The 17,753-nt window shown below is 43.7% G+C and overlaps 2 protein-coding genes across 2 annotated transcripts; both read right to left on the bottom strand.

The window, feature by feature from the left end:
* Positions 1–70: 70 nt before the first annotated feature.
* plp2b (proteolipid protein 2b) lies at positions 71–5,612 on the bottom strand. Its single transcript, XM_029155863.2, has 5 exons — positions 5,240–5,612; positions 2,496–2,651; positions 2,315–2,413; positions 1,122–1,218; positions 71–1,033 (listed from the first exon to the last, which is right to left on the bottom strand). Exons 1-5 carry the CDS (start codon positions 5,336–5,338, stop codon positions 1,020–1,022), a joined length of 465 nt encoding a protein of 154 aa, XP_029011696.1. The 5' UTR covers positions 5,339–5,612; the 3' UTR covers positions 71–1,019.
* A 1,284-nt stretch (positions 5,613–6,896) lies between these two features.
* Positions 6,897–17,476, bottom strand: sypb (synaptophysin b). The gene is made up of 7 exons (XM_029155857.3): positions 17,323–17,476; positions 16,044–16,109; positions 11,526–11,650; positions 11,168–11,366; positions 10,881–11,072; positions 10,484–10,796; positions 6,897–8,734 (listed from the first exon to the last, which is right to left on the bottom strand). The coding sequence occupies exons 1-6, from the start codon at positions 17,338–17,340 to the stop codon at positions 10,515–10,517; spliced, it is 882 nt and encodes a 293-aa protein (XP_029011690.1). The 5' UTR covers positions 17,341–17,476; the 3' UTR covers positions 6,897–8,734; positions 10,484–10,514.
* Between the last annotated feature and the right edge of the window lie 277 nt (positions 17,477–17,753).

Below are 17,753 nucleotides of genomic sequence, written 5' to 3'. Positions count from 1 at the left end.
CTACCTCCATCTGGTGGGAATTAGATAGAAGACACCTTAGATCGTCATAAAATAGATTGATTCAAAAACATTTTTGAAGTAACAATGTCTTTTAATTCCCAAACCACCGATCCTTTGAATCCTTAAATTACAAACTGCAAACTCTTGTAAAACATGTTAGAAAAAATGTTTGCCTTGGACCAACGTACTTACATACATTACAGAACACATTAAAGTGTAATAACATTTCAATTATATGTTACAAATGTCTTTAAAAAAACGTACTAAGCCTCACTAGTAGACTGTAAAAAATTGGCAACAGAAAATATTCCAAATGTGTTATAAATGTAAGAAGAAATAAAACCACACAAACACCTGAGCAAAAGTCATAGTTCAAATAGAACTGGATGGATGACAGCGTAGTTCTTGTAAAAGTTGGTTAATGGATGTTTATGGCTCCTAAAAATACAGACTAACTGTGATTAGACACCAAGAATAGAAGACAAATGAATTGGTTAATGTGGGCAGTAACACACAGAGAGCAGTTTGTAAATAACAGAGGGAAATCATTAGTTTGTTCAGAAAAATGGAAAATAAAGAATAATGATGATGTTAAAAAATATTTCCAAAAGCACAAGTCAAAATGAACTAGTAACTACAGCAGTCTATTAACACAAATATATAAGACAAGCTCCAAACGTTTTGCCTATTTTTATTTCATGTTTTTTACTGTTGTCCCTTTTTAAATTATGGTAAGGTTCTGAGGTTGCCACCAAAGTTTTTCAGGATCACTTTCCATGTAGTAGACGTGGCTGTCTGACATACAGACACAGAAGTACAGTACCACTAACTTTGGTTTTGTCATCTTCTCTTCGGCCATGGTCCTTGAACAATTCTCCACTTCACACAAACAGTGGCATTAATAAAACTGTGACCTATTCATTTATTGTCTACCATCCCCTCTGCTTAACGTCTGCACAAGTGTCCTCATTTTGTTCTTCTACTGCATTCTTGAAAAAGGTATGTGCACCTTGGAGTGTTTAAACTCTGGCGTCTGTAATGGCAAAAGTCAGACAATATAGAATGAAAGCGTACCGTACATGTGAAATAAGGTAGATTGTGATATAGACGTCTAGACTCACCACCAGGGGCTGCAGTTTGCTGCCGGGTGGTCTTGGCTTGAAGGTAGATGGTGTAGGTGTCATATGCAAACAGCAGACCGGCAATTAAACCAAAGACCTGAGAAACAGCCACAAAGAGTAAGAATCATAATAATAAGCATATGCCTAGCTCATATGAAACGACACAGTCAAATAAGGAAAACAATTAAATTAAATTTGCATTTAACTTCTCTCAGCAGAAAAGCAAACAGAGCCAATCTGAGTTGGTTTTTGCATTCGGTCATAAACATGGTGTGTACAGTTAAACAAAAGAGCAGGTAAAAACCACAGGCATGTAAATTCACTTTAGCTGTAGTTTTAAAAACCAAAGCAGCCTATGACTCCACTAATCCAACCACAGTAGCAGTACAAAATACATTCAGGCTCAGCCCAAAGTGCTCATCAGCCAGGTTTTAAAACCCTCAAACAAGAAACAAGGTATAAACATAACTATGGCTAAAAATCAAGAATTCTATTATATCGTATTAGAATTTAGAAATTGGCTTCAATATATACAGTAGAACTCAAAACTGAATACCTCAATGATGCAACAATAAAAAAAATTGAACCCTTCAAATGAGAGTTTGTGTTGTAACTGAAACTGTAACATTCTTGTCATTCATCCTGATTCAGTTTTCCAGCTCAGAGCAGTAACAGCCTCTAACCACTGTTGGTTAGATGGATATGGATCTACATGCATGCACTGTACAGTATGCTCCTACTAGATCCTGCTCCTCTCGTGTCTCAGGCTCATCACTGAGTTGTTGCATCTACAAGCACGTCCTGTTTGATGGCTGTGATAAATCCAAACACGTCAGCTAAGCTGCGTTTGGGACAGCTCAGGAGAGCAACGCTAACAAATGTGTCCACGACGGGCAAATCATCTATCTATCATCCGTCCTGCAATTAGGAAGGAACGAAGCACGAGATAAGGATGAAGATGACATAAGTATTAGTACCGACTAAGAGCTTTCACTGAGAGTTTGGGCGTAAACAAAGGAAATGACCAGAAATATCCCTCCCCCAGAGTTTCGCTTAGTTGTCATAGTTGCACATCAACAGGTTAATATAGCTTGTGACAAATAAGGGTCGATGGTTGTCAAAACAAACAATTACACTGCTCTACTCAGTTCGAGTATGCAGTGGGAGCCAAGGCCCGTGGCAGCTTCACTCACCCCGCCTGTGATCCGTGCGCCGTCCCCAGATCCTCCAATGACAGCGATGAGAGACGTGATGAGGTAAAGACAGGCAGCGAGGCCTGCGCGGAAGAGATCCTGCACAGAGAGGACACATGGACTTAGCACTGTCCAACTCTGCACCGGTGGCTGCTTACGCTACCGGACAAGGCGCACTCACGGTCCAGATCCAGTTGACCACCAGGACCTGTTTGTCTAGCTCCATCATGAAGATGACAAAGAAGGCGGTGGAGATGATCATTTCGGAGAGGGCCAGAACAAAGTAGCCTCCAAAGTAAGACGCAGCGTAGCAGATGAGGATGATCAAACTGATGAACTAGGAGAGAAATAAAGGAATGAGACGTCACATGCCGCCTGATTTACCTCCGCTTGAAGTGCCTCACATGCAGATTGATCTGAGAAAGGACTGATGTCCACTAGGAATAATGTTTTATATTAGCGTCAAATGACTGAATTATAAAAATGAGTCTCTCATCTGACATTAGCTTTCATCCTACAGTACATTTACAGCCGTTCCATCAAAATCATTCCACATGAGGAAAACGATTCATTGTCCCCTGAATCCCCTGAAATGCTGCCAGTGGGGAGAAATCCCAAACGCGGGCAGCCCACGGCTCAGAACCAGTACTGGCCTTTTTTCAATACTGCTATTGTTGCTACGGTCAAACTGTGTGGGACGTCGCTTTCACACAACATGGACGTATGACCGCTGTGAGGCAGAAACTTTCACATAGTTTCAAACATTAAAGCGTTGTTTGCGAATCTGTGCAATGGCTGCGATTCTCACCTGTTCATTCATTCACTCAGCACATTTGAATATTTATGCTCATGTGTGCACAAAATGTCCCAGCACAACTAGACCAATGCATGATCCAGATGAGAGTGCATGTACTGATAATAGCCTGAGTTGTTGAATGTTGCAGAGTTTTATTGTCAGACCCAGCAAACTCAGCGGCCAGTGTTCAGTGACTGTTGTCTACGTTACACGCGCATGATGTAACTGACTCGACACCAGCCCTACATCTGTCACTACTGCACCCCCCCACACACAACTGTTACACAAACGTGCAGCCGGCCAGATGCATCAGTGGCCCGTGTGTTCTCGAGGCTGGCACAGGCTGCCTCTGTAGTGAAGCGGGGCGGCCAAGGTCGCCGTCCGACACAAAGGCAGCTCTATTCGGCCCAGAGCCGGCTGCTCTGAGGGCGGCACCTACTGAGGAGGCCGGCACACACACAAACACCCGCTACACAAAAAGACTCAGAGAGACGCTCACACGTCTGCGTCGCCCACAGCGGGCTTTAAGAGATTACAGCCGGGACCGGCTCTTTTGAACCCGAATGCAGGGAAACTCTTATGGTGCTCTGTCTAATTATAGTCAGCGGCAACGCGAGAGCCACGAGCCGCTCCGTAGCGCCAAGACCCAACAAACAGCAACGGTTGCTAGGGTTGATTTAGCCCCTGCCACAGCTCACTACAATGTTCAGTGGGGAAGTGGAAGGTTCTTCCTTCGTTCACTTCTGTTTCACACAGAGGAGAGACATAAGCAAAGCCAACGTGCTTCTGAATCACACGATGATGCAAGCGCCTCGCACTCATCATACATCATACAAGGAAGCGGAGGATCTCGACTAAACAGACAAATTTACAGTTAATGGGTGTGTTCACCTGACTGGAATGTGGTGTCTGCTGCACTTGTTTTATAAAGGAGCCATGCAGTAGAAAAAGGTTTAAATGGAAACACAGTGAGCAGCAACACACCTTGACACCCTCTGCACTGTAAACCATGTCGCCTTAGACAAAGGTCCTGAAGGCCACAATTGGTAGACAAACATCCTCGTGTGCACCGAGGCGTAAAGCTTTGCCCGATCAGCAGATACGTGCAGATACGTCTTAAGCGACTCAGGAATTCTGCTCCTTGGAACAATCTTCACACAAAGTCTGGAATTCCTATTAGCACTGGGCAGAAAAACTCCACACTGGGTGGACGGCTGACCACCAACAAAGACCCTAATGGCCTCGTGAGTCATGCTTCACTAGCAGAATAAAAACACATCCAAATAAAAACAAATCCTCATTTGCATGTTCTTTTTCTAACCCCTAAGGTTTTGCGCTGTGATCAGTGCCGCCGTACATCCGGTGATTACTGTATGCCACAGGTTGCGATCTGTGCTTGCCAACAGTCTGACAGCAGCGCAGAGAGACGTTTGAGGCCGCTCACCGAGCGTCCCTGTCAGAGGCCCTAGTTCTAGGTTCTAGCTGTTGGACGTGTGTCAGCACGCCGAGCTTACGTCGAGTTCGCCGAGAACTTGTGGGCTGATTGAGCTCTGAAGTTGCTCATGTATTAACAAAACAAGCTTCTGTTTATTATGCTCCTATTATGAAATATTCCTCTTCCTCAAGCAGATGTGCAAAGGTTCTGTATAACGTGGATAACATCACCGTGCGAGCCTTTCTTCCACATGGCTCCTTCTACAGCAGCCTTCACCATATTTGGCCCATTCCTCCTCTGCCTACAAATAGTGTCCTAGAGACCCAGCGGACCAAGTTAACACACATGACCTTTCATCCGCCGTTAACACCGAGCATTTGGTGCTCCGGTGCCAAATGAGAAACCAGCCGAGGACCAGTGACAGGTGGGAACCCTTGACCCCTGCTGTGACCCCTCGTCCCCCCGCGACCACCGGCTGCAGATTCCCCTGCTCAACAATCCGCCTCCCAAAAAAAAAGTTTAACTAAAGAAACCGAGTCTAGAAACAGGAAACATGTCCACATAATTATTCATCTGCATCCTGTATTATAAGGTTGATGCACGTAAGCAACTTGAAAATATTGATTAGCGGGGAGTTACTTAACACGCGGAGCTGCGCAGAAGTTAAAAATGACGAAATAACACGAAAACTTACTATTTCTGCTGCGAGGATTAAACCTTTCTGGGTCCTCACGTAGCCCTTTACCTTCATCAGATAGTTTTCATCGGGACTGGTCGTGGTTGTATCAGCCATCGTGTCTCTACTAACTTATTACACAGTGTGTTGGTATCGCAGCCCTGTCGACGTAGAGCGCCGTTCAAATAAACCACGTTGGTGTTTTCCTTTCGCCAGACGTGTTGCTCGTTCCAGCGTTCGCCGCGGGTCCTGCTTCAAACAGCCCAACTTCTTAGGTGTTAAGTGTTGGTGAAAGACGGGTCAGAACGACCAGAACAGCTCAGAACCTCCTCGGTGAGTGACTGTGGTCGAGTGAGCGGCACTTCGTATTTCTATAGTCAAGTGCGGAATTCATACAATGTTTACGGTAACAGTGACGCGTTTACAGAGAAGTGCCGCGAGACTCAGTGCAGTGAAGCGTAGAATGGAAATATTAGACCTACGTCTACTTTTTGGAATAAAATGCATTACAAAAATTGTAGATTACCATTTATTTATAAAGCTATCTAATGGTGGGACATGGTTTATTCAAAGCCAATCAGTTGCGTTTTTATACTTCATTTCATTAGTGGAAATTCCCAAACGCACAACAAATTTATCAATAAATACATGTTGCTGTTCGCAGTCGGGTCCGATGCAGCGCTAGCGCTGTTATTTCCATTTTACGCTACAGTGAGTCTCGCGGCACTTCCCAGCGACCGCAGCACTGTTACCGTAAACATCGCACGAATCCCGCACTACTTAAGTAACGGTTGACTGGACTATGGAAACGTCAGCAGCGGCTCAGCGGATCGCAACTCTGGGTGGAGGAAGAGAGGAGTGGCACGAGAGCTGCGAGCGGAAAGTTGACTTTCACTTTTTCGTCTCTTCTGAACGTGATGCCTTCAGGTTCCTTCAGGCTCCTCCGGCACCCCGCAATTCATTTAATCTGTTTTGAAGGTCAATTTGCAAAGGGGTAGACAATAAAATAAAGTTTTTAAAATGCTTCGCATTATGGGCTAATGAACCAAACGGTTGGTTGCCTAAAAAAAACATAATAGTCAGTGAAATAACTTGAAACAGGCATATATAAATAAATAAATAAAATAAATAAATACATAAATAACTACTACTACTACTACTACTACTACTACTACTAATAATAATAATAAATAATAATATTAATAATAATATACAGGAAAGTGGAGGATTGATGATAATGCTGTTGGCTTCAGGCCTATCAGAACCACCTGTGACTGAACATCCCAGTCACATTCTGCACTTACAGGAAGTTGCATTTAAACTCACATGCATTACACTTAGTCATGCTGACTTATGTCAGAAGATTATTATAAAACATACAATTTTTGCGTTTCTAAGGTTGTTCCGGATTCTTGCACATATGCACATAAACATAGTTTTGACCCACTGGTTCTGTGTAGTTGTAACGACTGATGCAATATTTTGACTAAAATCTTCTCAACATAAACCTCACCACTTGTAACATATATATTAAACATAGTCCTTATAATTTAAACCAAACTGGATCAAACCACTGCAAACTGAGGCTGTAATCATAACATTATAAATATTTCAGACTGTACTAAACCCAGCTCCCAGCAAGCAACAAAACCGCCCTATGAACAAAAATACACAGTTTAACCTTCAACAGAATAATTTCAATTTTATTTCATTTAGTTTCACATGGATCCCATATAATAAGAATACAGAAGAGTTCTGGAGAGTCTTTGATATTTTTTTACTGATTATTCATTATCATTAATACTAATTTGAATACGTCATACACGATAAACACGGCACTATCCAAAGGCATAGGGAATATCACAAGACGTCATTCACCACTAACAACAGAGTATATTTCATTTCAGCATACTTATAAGAGCTAGAGTGAAAGAGAGAAAGGAGAAAGAGATACAGAAAAACAAGGGGGGGACTAGAGGAAGAGAGAAAGCCAGGTACTTCTACACGGCTTGAATCAAAGAACCCTGATTTAAAATTTAAAAAAGGGTCAATCCAAGGCTGGGAATTGAAACGATGTATTGAAGATGGACGACACCTGATTCTGAGGACTGGAAGCAAAACTACCAATAAAACATCTCTTTGTGGCAACCCAACATCCAAACAGAGATCTGCCAGTAAACAGGTGTATTTACTGTATATCTGGAAAGGATTACTATAATTATTGCAGCACTTACTGTAATTTGTGCTTTAATTGATGTGTAGCAGAGCTGTTCTACTTGCTTTGTCCTAACCACTACGTTGGGTCAATACTCCTTGATATTAAAAAGCAGCCTGATGCTTCCCTGCAGCCCTGAGCCTCAGCCTCTCATATAGTTTGTGTTTAGAGATGCTCTAGGATATAAGTTACATGCAGTGCTGTAGCGTTCCTCCAAAAGGAGAAGGGCTGAAGATGCAGGAGAGGTGTCTACGATGCCATAACCCAGGTCTAATAAAAGGTGTTCATGTTAATGTACGTATGCGAGATTAATACACGGTTAGAAAACTATATAACTCTGTCGTACAACTTTCAGGACCACATGAAAGGCGACCAAGAACAGAAAGAGGTTCATCGACAAAACCAATTTGATGCTGTTACATGAATCCCAACAAATAAACAAACACACGCTGCTAAAACTGTTCTTCACTGTCCCGAGTCACAGATTACATACATGTACTGATAGCACACTATAATAGTTCCTGAAACAGCACAGCAAATATGAGACGCTACCATGCTCACTAAGGTCCCTAACCCCTATGCATTTGAGTTTGTATATTAACAGAGTGCATCCTGTTTAAAGGCTCAAGGCCTTTATGATGGAAAAATAAATACAGAGAAAATCCTAAATATAACCAATTATTAACATCTATCCCACAATACTTTACCCGTTCTCTGCTCACTTCTCTAACCTTCCATCATTGTGATATCGATCATTTAAGGGAATTGACGGGCAAAGGTTCCACTACTGTACGTGAGCTCCTCAAAAGAACTGAACACAAGTGAATAAGTGTGTGCTCAACATTTGCTGTAAAACAACTATGGAGTGCACAATTATTCAGCGGCGCACATATAATTATATATATTTAGATCAGCGTGTTGATATTTACACAGCACAGACAAATACATTCTCCCAAGTTAAATGTTACTACAATTTTTTTTTCATAAATCCTTTTCCATATCAATATTCATCTTAAATGTTCGTCAACAAATATTTTGGTATTTGTATTCAAGTTTTTCTCGTATAATCAAACAGACAATCCTCTGTTGTCTTCTACAGTTAAATACATCACGAGAAGAAACATCATGTTAAACTCCCCCCCTCCCCTGTGTTACCCTCCCCGAGCCCCACCTGTTTCTGCCCTCCATGACTCCCTGCCTCCGCCTGTCAACTCACAGATACACACACACAGACAAACAGAGGAGTGTGGAAATGCGAATGATGGTTGAGGGCCACACTCCGAAATCACAATGGCACCCTGGAAAGAGGAAACGCGCAGAGATGAGACAAGGCAAAGAGAATATATTAAACAAACAGCAAATACATTACACAATAAAGAACATAAAGAAAATCTGTAGAGGTGCTACACACTAAACTATGTGCTTTACTGCAGGGAGACGTGGACACAGGAAAACACAAACACAGTCAGCTATAAAGGGAAATGATCCACGATCTTTACGCTCATAATAAGAAACATGTCAAAAAGGTTTGAACACCACATATACAAAAGCTGCCGGGTCTCAAGTGAACCCAACTCTACTAGAGGCTTAGACATGTTTCGTCTGTAAAGCATAAGTGCAGCAGGCTATTCCTCAGCCCTAAAGCTATACAGCAAAAAGCTTTTTCATTGAGGGTTTCAGTTTGTGACTGAGGAGTCCCAGGGAGCAGTGGAGGTCAGGGTCCAGTGTAGTAGTCGGTGGGAGCATTTACTGTTCGCCTGAATAAGGTGTTAGTTACTGTGAGAACTGTGTAACAAATGTAATGTCCAGATCAGCCACTAACATACAGTAAAAATATGATTAACCACTGCCTCCATTTATCTATAAATAGCAATAATATTAACAATAATAATTAATTGAATGAATAATAATTTTGATAACATGTTTATTCCTTTTCACGCAATAAAGCTAAGTTTAACATGCATAACTATCTTAGTATTTATTTAACTATTACAGTAGATAAACTTGTTTAACTTGTCATTACTCATTTGAACAAATCAGCTTTTGAAGTCACAGTCTTTCAAGTCCAGGCCTGTTTTATGTTTTCAGAGACAGTAACACAATGAAAGAAATTAGATTAGGAAAAAATCTGTTGAGGAGTCCAGAGTGGTAAAACCTATGACGTTGTCCCCTTGTTCTTCACTGAAGACATACTGGAAAATCACATTTTATAATTCCTACTTTATAGTAATTACCAGTAGTTTTAATGTCAAATGTTTGTAAAACTTACTCAGTAATGGAAAATAATGTTACCTATCTAACACTTTAGCCAGGCAACAGTTGCTCAGTCATTTGTTACACAATCAATTAGATATTGAGGAGTTTTCCAAATGTGATGTATTTTTCTATTGCTTAACTGAACTTTATTGAATATTCAGTTACTTGGAAATCCCCTAACCTGTGCAGCTTTTTGCCAAGATATTTTAGTTTAATGTCTTTACTGCACCAATGTGATAAACATTTACCTACACATTTACCTAACTGTGCCACCCTGACAGTGTTATTGTAAAGCAGTTTAACATTTAGCATTTTATATTTTAAAAAAGACAAAGCCTAATTTTATCAAAAATGATTAAATGTTTACCCTGAATCCTCTTTACAGTCATATAAGGGTGGTATTAAAACCTGCTTGACAACAAGGCATCAGAATTTTTTTAAATTAAGCTATTAATAAGTGTTAATCAAGAATCTTTAGGTCTTCAAGCTACAATGCTTCCAAATATAAATGTCAGTCAAGCAAAAGAGTGGACTTGGTTTCGGTGTGCATTTGCGTAGCATTATCATAAATTACTGCAGAGGATGTGCTCAATGCAGCATGCAGCACACAACCACTGGAGCAAAATATTGAAATGAGTGTTTGGTTGATAGGCAGCAGATACTGTTATAAACCTAGTAAACACTGACTGTCACAAACAGATCCTACAACCACGTAGCTGCAGAGGATGGATCCTCTCAGGCCAGGCTGGAACCTAAAAGGCTGCGGAGAGTCATCACAGGTCTGCACTCACCATCCTGCAGCTGCGTTTCGGCTGGACAGGCTCACATTTGATTAGAGTAGGAAGTGGGCTGCTGGTCGTAACCCTGGCTGTAACCTCCGTCCTCGCTGTAGCCCCCCTGCTGGCCGTACTCGGGCTGGTAGCCTCCCTGGGACCCGGCGTAAGGGTCCTGCTGGCCGTAACCTCCCTGGACGAAGGAATCAGGGGCGGGCTGCTTCTCCTGCGATGGGACGTACGTGCCAGAGAAGGCGGCCATCCAGCCAGTCTCCTTGAAGACGAACCACAGGTTTCCCAGCCACAGGATTAGGTTGATGAAGCCAAAAGCCTGTGGAGCAGAAAACAGGTGTCTTTACTGTAGTAATAGCATTAACTGTTGACATTTACGGCGTTAGGTTCATTGCAGACCTACCACAGAGGTGTTGAGGCCAGAGACCTTGGGGTCATAGACCTCACGGCACTGGTTCTCTGGTTCGTTGCAGGCTGGGATGTCAGTGATTACTCTCTCTGGATCGGTCGCTGTTTTCACATCAGACAGGCCTTTGGCCCAAGCACATGAAGACACCAGCCACATGAAAGCAAACACTGCCGTCACAACAAAGTCCTGGGGACCAAAAACAGAATCACACGGACTCACTTCTGTTGTCAACGTTGCTCATTTGAATTATATGACTGATAATGGAGACGAGGAAATCTCACAATCTGAGCTCCCTTGTTGTTTTCACGGTACTTCTCCAGCAAGAAACAGTACGCAGAGAGGGCTGCCATGGAGTAGAGGAAGGAAAAGACACCGATGGTGACAAAGAACTCCGCTGAGGAGGAGTAGTCCCCGCTCAGGAACACCTGGTCAGGGTTTCCACCTTTACAAGTGGGGGCGTTGAAATAAGCCTGGTGGAGCCTGAGAACAGGAAGTGACAGAAAGAGAACAGAAGCACAGACAGATGAATAAGAAAAGGATCCTTTAATATTTCTCTAGTCGTCATTTAGGATATTTGTGTTTGTGAAAACAGTCTGGCTCCGACTTTGTATTTGTATTTGTTTGCATTTGGACACATACCTGAATGGGTATTCAAATTCTACTTCTATGCCTAGGTCGCTCTCTGACCGGTTTTTACACTGCACGCTCATCTTGAACATGCCGGAGTAACTGCCACACGTGGAGAAGGCGAAGATCGCGAAGATCTGGGGAGGGAGCAGAAGAAAGGCTCAGAGACACTGCCGACTGATGCAGAGACCTCACCGGTCGCCTGTTTAGGTCCCGCCTGCTCTGGCGATGACACATAATCTTTGGTTTAGCTGCTGTAGGTCAGATAAGTGCGAGTAGAACACTCATCCACCACCTGCAACATCTCCAACAAGCTGCTAAAAAATGCGCACAGGGTGCAAATCAATGCAGCGTTATCTCCAGGTTACGCGGAGAGGGCTGCACCTGTTGCCATGGTTACCGCTCCATTTAGTTGATATTCTGTAGGCGTCTAATAGTATTTTTTCGTATTTACTGCTGCAATTATCGCATTGTCTCAGATTCTGAGAGAGTCGCATGAAGAGCACAAACAAACAAGCGCAGAGTTAAACCCGCAGTCTCACACACAGGCAGATTAGACAAGTCGGACTATTTTTACCACACCCTCCCAATGCTACGGGCCAGATCCGATTGGATGGAAAAGCCAGCTATTAATCTCACTGAGGTGCTCCGCCATCTGCCACCAGATACGCAGCTACTGTAAAGCACACACTCACAGCTACACCCCCACACGTGAGCTGGTGCGCGAACACAAAGACATGTTCCTGCCTCCTAAACATGAGTCCTGCGCTGTAGTACTACTGTGTGTGCAGTCATCACCACACCGCTGCAGTACCCAGAGTCACCGTGTGTGTTACACACAGCGGCCTCTCGTTCTGGCTGCAGGACTATTCTGTGAATTTCATGGCATCTCGGACTTTGTCTCACTGCTGTTGCATGAAGACAGATTAACAGCTTTTATTAGTCAGTGCAAATGAGCGGAGATGCAATGAGAGTGCTAGTGTAGGTGCGCAAGAGGGAACTGAGGTAGATGCTAAACAGTTCACGACCAATTCCAAGCATTAGACCATTGATTTTCTGCAGGGGAGTAAAGATGCACCCTGAAACATCTTTTGCACTTTTGGAAACTCACTAACATGTCTGATTACTTCACATTTTCACAAGTCCAATGCAAAATGCAAATGAAGAATCACAAACATCCTGCAGCAGGTGTGAACTAAATCAAGACCTACAACAAACCTCATCCCTATTCATACTAGTCTAAAGGACTCATGATCTTATTACTGAGACCGTCTGAACAGCAAGTAGCTCCCAGTATTCATTTCATGTTTCATTATTCATCTGAGACACAGGCTAAGATTTCATGGGAAGAATCAATATCTGGCCTCATTTCCACAAGAGACACTTTAAATAAAACACACACACACACACACACACTCGCACACGCACACGCACACGCACACACACACACACACACACACACACACACACACACACACACACACACACACACACACCTGTTTTCATCATGATGTATTCACACATTTTCAATAACCAAAGGAACTGAATTAGCAAGGCATGTAAGGAACGGATGAAGGGTCAGTTTTAGACCCAAATGAGACAAAATAGTTCTTCAGGAGATTATTAATATTATTATAAAGCAAATTGCAAACCTTGGAGTAAAGCCTCGTAGCTTTCTAAATGTTTAGATTGCTGGCAAAGTGCTGGTAATGATCATTGACCAACATTACATCATGCAGGAAACCATAACATTGCAGCTCATTCTGAGTGGAGTGAGCGAATGAATGAATGAATGAATGAATGCATGAATGTGCCAAATATCACAGCAACCCATTCGAGTTGTTGAGACATTTCAGGCTTCGTGTTTTATCTTGTTCGTCTGATGGCTGATGCGAGCCACAGAGTCTTAATGGCGCCAGTTACAATTAAGAATTGCACTTTTATGGTGATAGATGTGTGGGAGGAGGAGGAGGACGGGCACAGCCAGGCTGAGAAAAGAAATCCTGGTGTCAGATGCCATGGTAACACTGTTGGCAGCATCGCAGTGAGAAGGCAGCGGCTGCTTCCAGTCCTCCTGGCATGCTGGATGGGCATCGCTTGTTCTGTGAGGAGGAGATTCACAATCCCACACACTCAGACACAAACGGCCCGTCTGCTGCTGACTTTCTCTCATGGTCTGTCGTTCTCCAGCTTTACAGCCTGGCAGATCCCGTGGATGCAAAGGGACCGGCCCCTACGCCGAAGCAGAGCGTCTCTAATGTCTGCTGCATCAGAATTATAAAATGATTCCTGTGAGCATTAAGCCAAAAACACAATCTGTGTAAGCCCCCACAGCAACAAACGCGGGCGCCTGTAAACAGCCAAACCCTCTGAGCTACTGCAAAAATCAACAGCCTTTACTACACATTAGGAGCTTCGCCAAAGAGAATAAGGGTCTTCGTGTCGTCACGAGCAGCCTTTTCATGTCGGACTCCGCGGATTCCTCCCTCCTGGAGCAGCAGAGGCAGGCAGCTGTCGGTGGCGTCTGTGGCCGAGCTCTGCATCAGCTGTGTTTGGAAACTCGCCGTCTTCCAACATCCATCAAACCGGGGCTTCGCCGGCATTATTCCCCGGAGACAGAGCCAGGGTGGGGACGTGGGCATGAGTCACGCATACTGAGCAAACATTTCACAAAAATGCTGCTCGGAAGCTTTCGCAAACAAACCGCCATTTTTGTATGCGTAACTCTGGCAACAAACCACAAATTTCACATCCTAAATAGTCATGGTTTCATGAGCCCTGCTGAGAAATTGCTGCTTTGCATTTGATGTATTTCAAGGCACATATGCACCATCCAAGGCCACACATACTTTGAGTCTACTGCAAAAAATAGTTTCTCTCCCTGCTAAATGTTTCCACTGAATCAAGTTCCAAAATACTTCTGAGAGGAGGCTCCCTCTTCCCTCCTGAAAGCAGCACGATGCTGGTGATGCATGCCCATATTTATAGAGAGCAGCAGCTCCTCCTCTACTCTGACGTAGGCCTCCTGACTGATGATTCATGGGCCTTGGCCCCGGAGCGGAGCTGCTGATTGGTGGTTGGCTCGCTGTGACCCAGGGAGGCAGCGATGAGGTGCTGGCACACTCACAGCGCTCCAGGGAAGGACTACAGAGTCATGCAGTAGATTCATGCTTCTGACTGTTCCTTGGCATAACGGCAGAGCCCAGTGTGGTGTGGCAGTGTCAGTGCTCTGTTTTGGCATGCACGCCTACTTCTGGGTTGTGTTACGTTGTCTAGCTGACCGACAGGGGTGTAGCTAAGGATTATGGGTTGCAGGGGCTGAATCTGCACCATCAAACCACCCCATCATGATATATTACCGTAAATCGCTCAGTTATTGGGAATGCATACTGAAGCACAAGGTGACCTCCTCACATGTTTACTAGAGCACAGAGACAACATTTAGTGTAAGCATAAAAAGACAAGCAACTAATTGCTCACATTATTTTAAATTTTATTTTAAAATGAACTTGTTTTTTCTTCAGTCAATTAAACAATTAAGCGAGGAATCACTTAACATCATTCTAGAACTGATTGACACCACTGGGTTGATGGTGCTGTGGCATGGTGAGCTAGATCCCACAGCCAGAACAATATCACAAGAGATAGACACATTTAAAAGCTCCTCACTCAGCTGCAGGGCTTCACTGGGTAATTAGCGCCACTATTCGCAGCCCGTGAAGCCCCAGCTGTAGGAAAAAGAGCTGGAATACGACGGCGCCGACGTTAACCCTGAAGAGTGAGCGTGCTGCTGCTGCTGCTGAGTCGATGGAAACTCATTATATTAGAACATCTGGCACCATAAAGCATTATCCTTAATGTATCATGTTAGAATTACACTTGAACAGATCAGAATCGGTTTAACAATTTTTATTAGCAATAAAGGTTTGCCCAGTTATAGATATCATACTCATACTTTGGAATAATGTTTATATAAATATATTTATATAGAACATCTGGGACTGGCTCAAATGATTGATTACAACTTAACCAATTAATCACTTACATCATTCTTCTGGCTAATAGATTAGCTCTATATTCAGATGTGCACATTAAACTGAAACTATAAGACCTGTACCAATCTGCAGAGGTCGTGTCCTCTATGAAGGATTTGACAAAGTGTCCTCAGATTCCTCAGCGGGCTGACACGGTGTTACTACTGTACAACTGTGACGTAATGAACCCTGGTGGCAACGTATCATCATAACCATCTGGATGCGCTCAGTAATAACCTCAGCTTTTATGAGAAAGCGTGCGAGAAAGCAATTATCAGACATGAGGCGATGGCTGGAGAAACTCAGAAGGAATCGTTGCAGGCACATCCATTATTAAACAGCACCCTGCTTTATGACCTCTGTGTGGCAGAAGGTCAGAAGTCCTTCAGTAGGGGACCTTAAGTAGTTATTGCAAACATCAATTCTGGTTCCCAGCAGTTTGTTCTCATTAGCATGTTCTTTTCCTTTTTAAGGACATGTAAAATCGAACACTTACCCATTGTAGAACTTTTATGAAACCCAGCGGTTGTTTGATTATTCTGAACTGCCCTTGGGCCACCAACTGTCAAAACACAAACACAGGAATCAGTTGTGGGTTGAACAATTGGGTTAAAATACATGAACGGAAGCCGTCTCGTTGTGTGAAAGCGGCCTCCCTCTCAGCAGGCCACACCAGGCATGAGCACGACATGATGATGCTGATTAAAAACCTAATTACTTCAGCCTCATAACCCACATCCCTGGTCTGCTGTTGGCACCTGCAGACGTGTGTTATAGCAAATAGCTGCTCAGCTGTCAGCTGGCATCCCTGTGGCCTAGGAGACGAAGACCTACAGCGGTTGTGATATTGATTTTAAATGCTGTGATATGTGTGCGTGAGAGAGGGAGAGAGAGAGAGAGAGAGAGAGAGAGAGAGAGAGAGAGAGAGAGAGAAAGAGATCCTGCCAGCATTACAATTAGACAAAGCTGATTAACTGACTGTTTTCTCTGCTCGCCTCCTCCACACTTCCCGTCAGTTCCTCTCTTTTTTTCAAATTCACAAGAAAGTCGTTTCAGATGAGAAACAAAAGGTGCGCTCGCGCTTTTTTTTTTCTTCCGCAGGTGAATGCGACACCGGGGAGCGGGTGGCGCGTCCCCGTGCGCATCAATAAATGGCCGCATGAGCCGACGAGATCCAGCGGCGGTCTGATGTCCGCTCGTCTCCCCGTTAAAGCCGTGCTGGCTTTGTGACACGCTACACAGCTACGTGGGAGATGAGCCATAAACACGTAGGATGCCGGGCCTACTGCGGCTATCCGAAAACACAGCGGGGCCTCCGCTATTAATCAGCCTCCCGTTTGTTATCATAGCAACAGCGAGCTAATTGAGACGTGAGCATCTTAAATCAATTAGCCGAATCTCCGGAGATGGCGAGCTACAACCTCCCCTTCCTTCGCCAAATGTCATTGCTGCAGCAATCCGTGGGCATCCTACTCATCTGTGGAGAGCCACCGCGCCGTTCCATCATCGCTTCATCGACTGCAGCATCAGCTGGGGGGGAAAAACGTGCAGCTCCATTTTGCACCGTCGCATCTTTACGCAAATGCAATTTTTAGACAAATAGCTACATTCAGATTAGTGCTTCAAACGATCGGAAGCGATGCATTAAAACAGAAGGGTCGGCGGTTTAGGACGAAAAAAAAACATTTTTTGAATGCCGCGAAAAGGAAAAACGATGAATACAAATAAATTGTTAGAAACTCTAATGAAATATATGAATTCCCCCAAAGCCTTACCTGGTTTACAACATCCATCTTGGCCGCTTACTCGCTGATAAGAGGATCAGAGGGGCGGAGGGAGGGAGGGAGGGAGGCGTTTCATCCGGAACAGTCCAGGGGAGGAAGACGTCCAGGAGGAAGAGCTGGACTGCGTCACCAGCTGGGCGAGGACGTGTGAAGCGTCGTGACGTCAGAAGCCTCGCGGAAATCGGAGTGAGGACGGGCGCTGTAGGAAGAAATACCACGAGAGCTTCTGGCGACTCAATGAAAAGAAGAATTCGAAAAGTTGTCTTTGTGAATTTATTTCTGCATATGCATATAGGAAAAATTAAAAAATAAATAAAAAGGATAACTGTGGACCCCTCATGCTTAGATCCTTGCAGCAATATACTTGAACAATGCATAGAATGTTTAAGGATGTGAATGACCAACACTTACAGTATGAATAT

The sequence above is a fragment of the Betta splendens genome, chromosome 7 (genome assembly GCF_900634795.4).
Source record: "Betta splendens chromosome 7, fBetSpl5.4, whole genome shotgun sequence".
NCBI lineage: Eukaryota > Metazoa > Chordata > Actinopteri > Anabantiformes > Osphronemidae > Betta > Betta splendens.
This window is presented reverse-complemented; position numbering and strand designations above follow the sequence as displayed.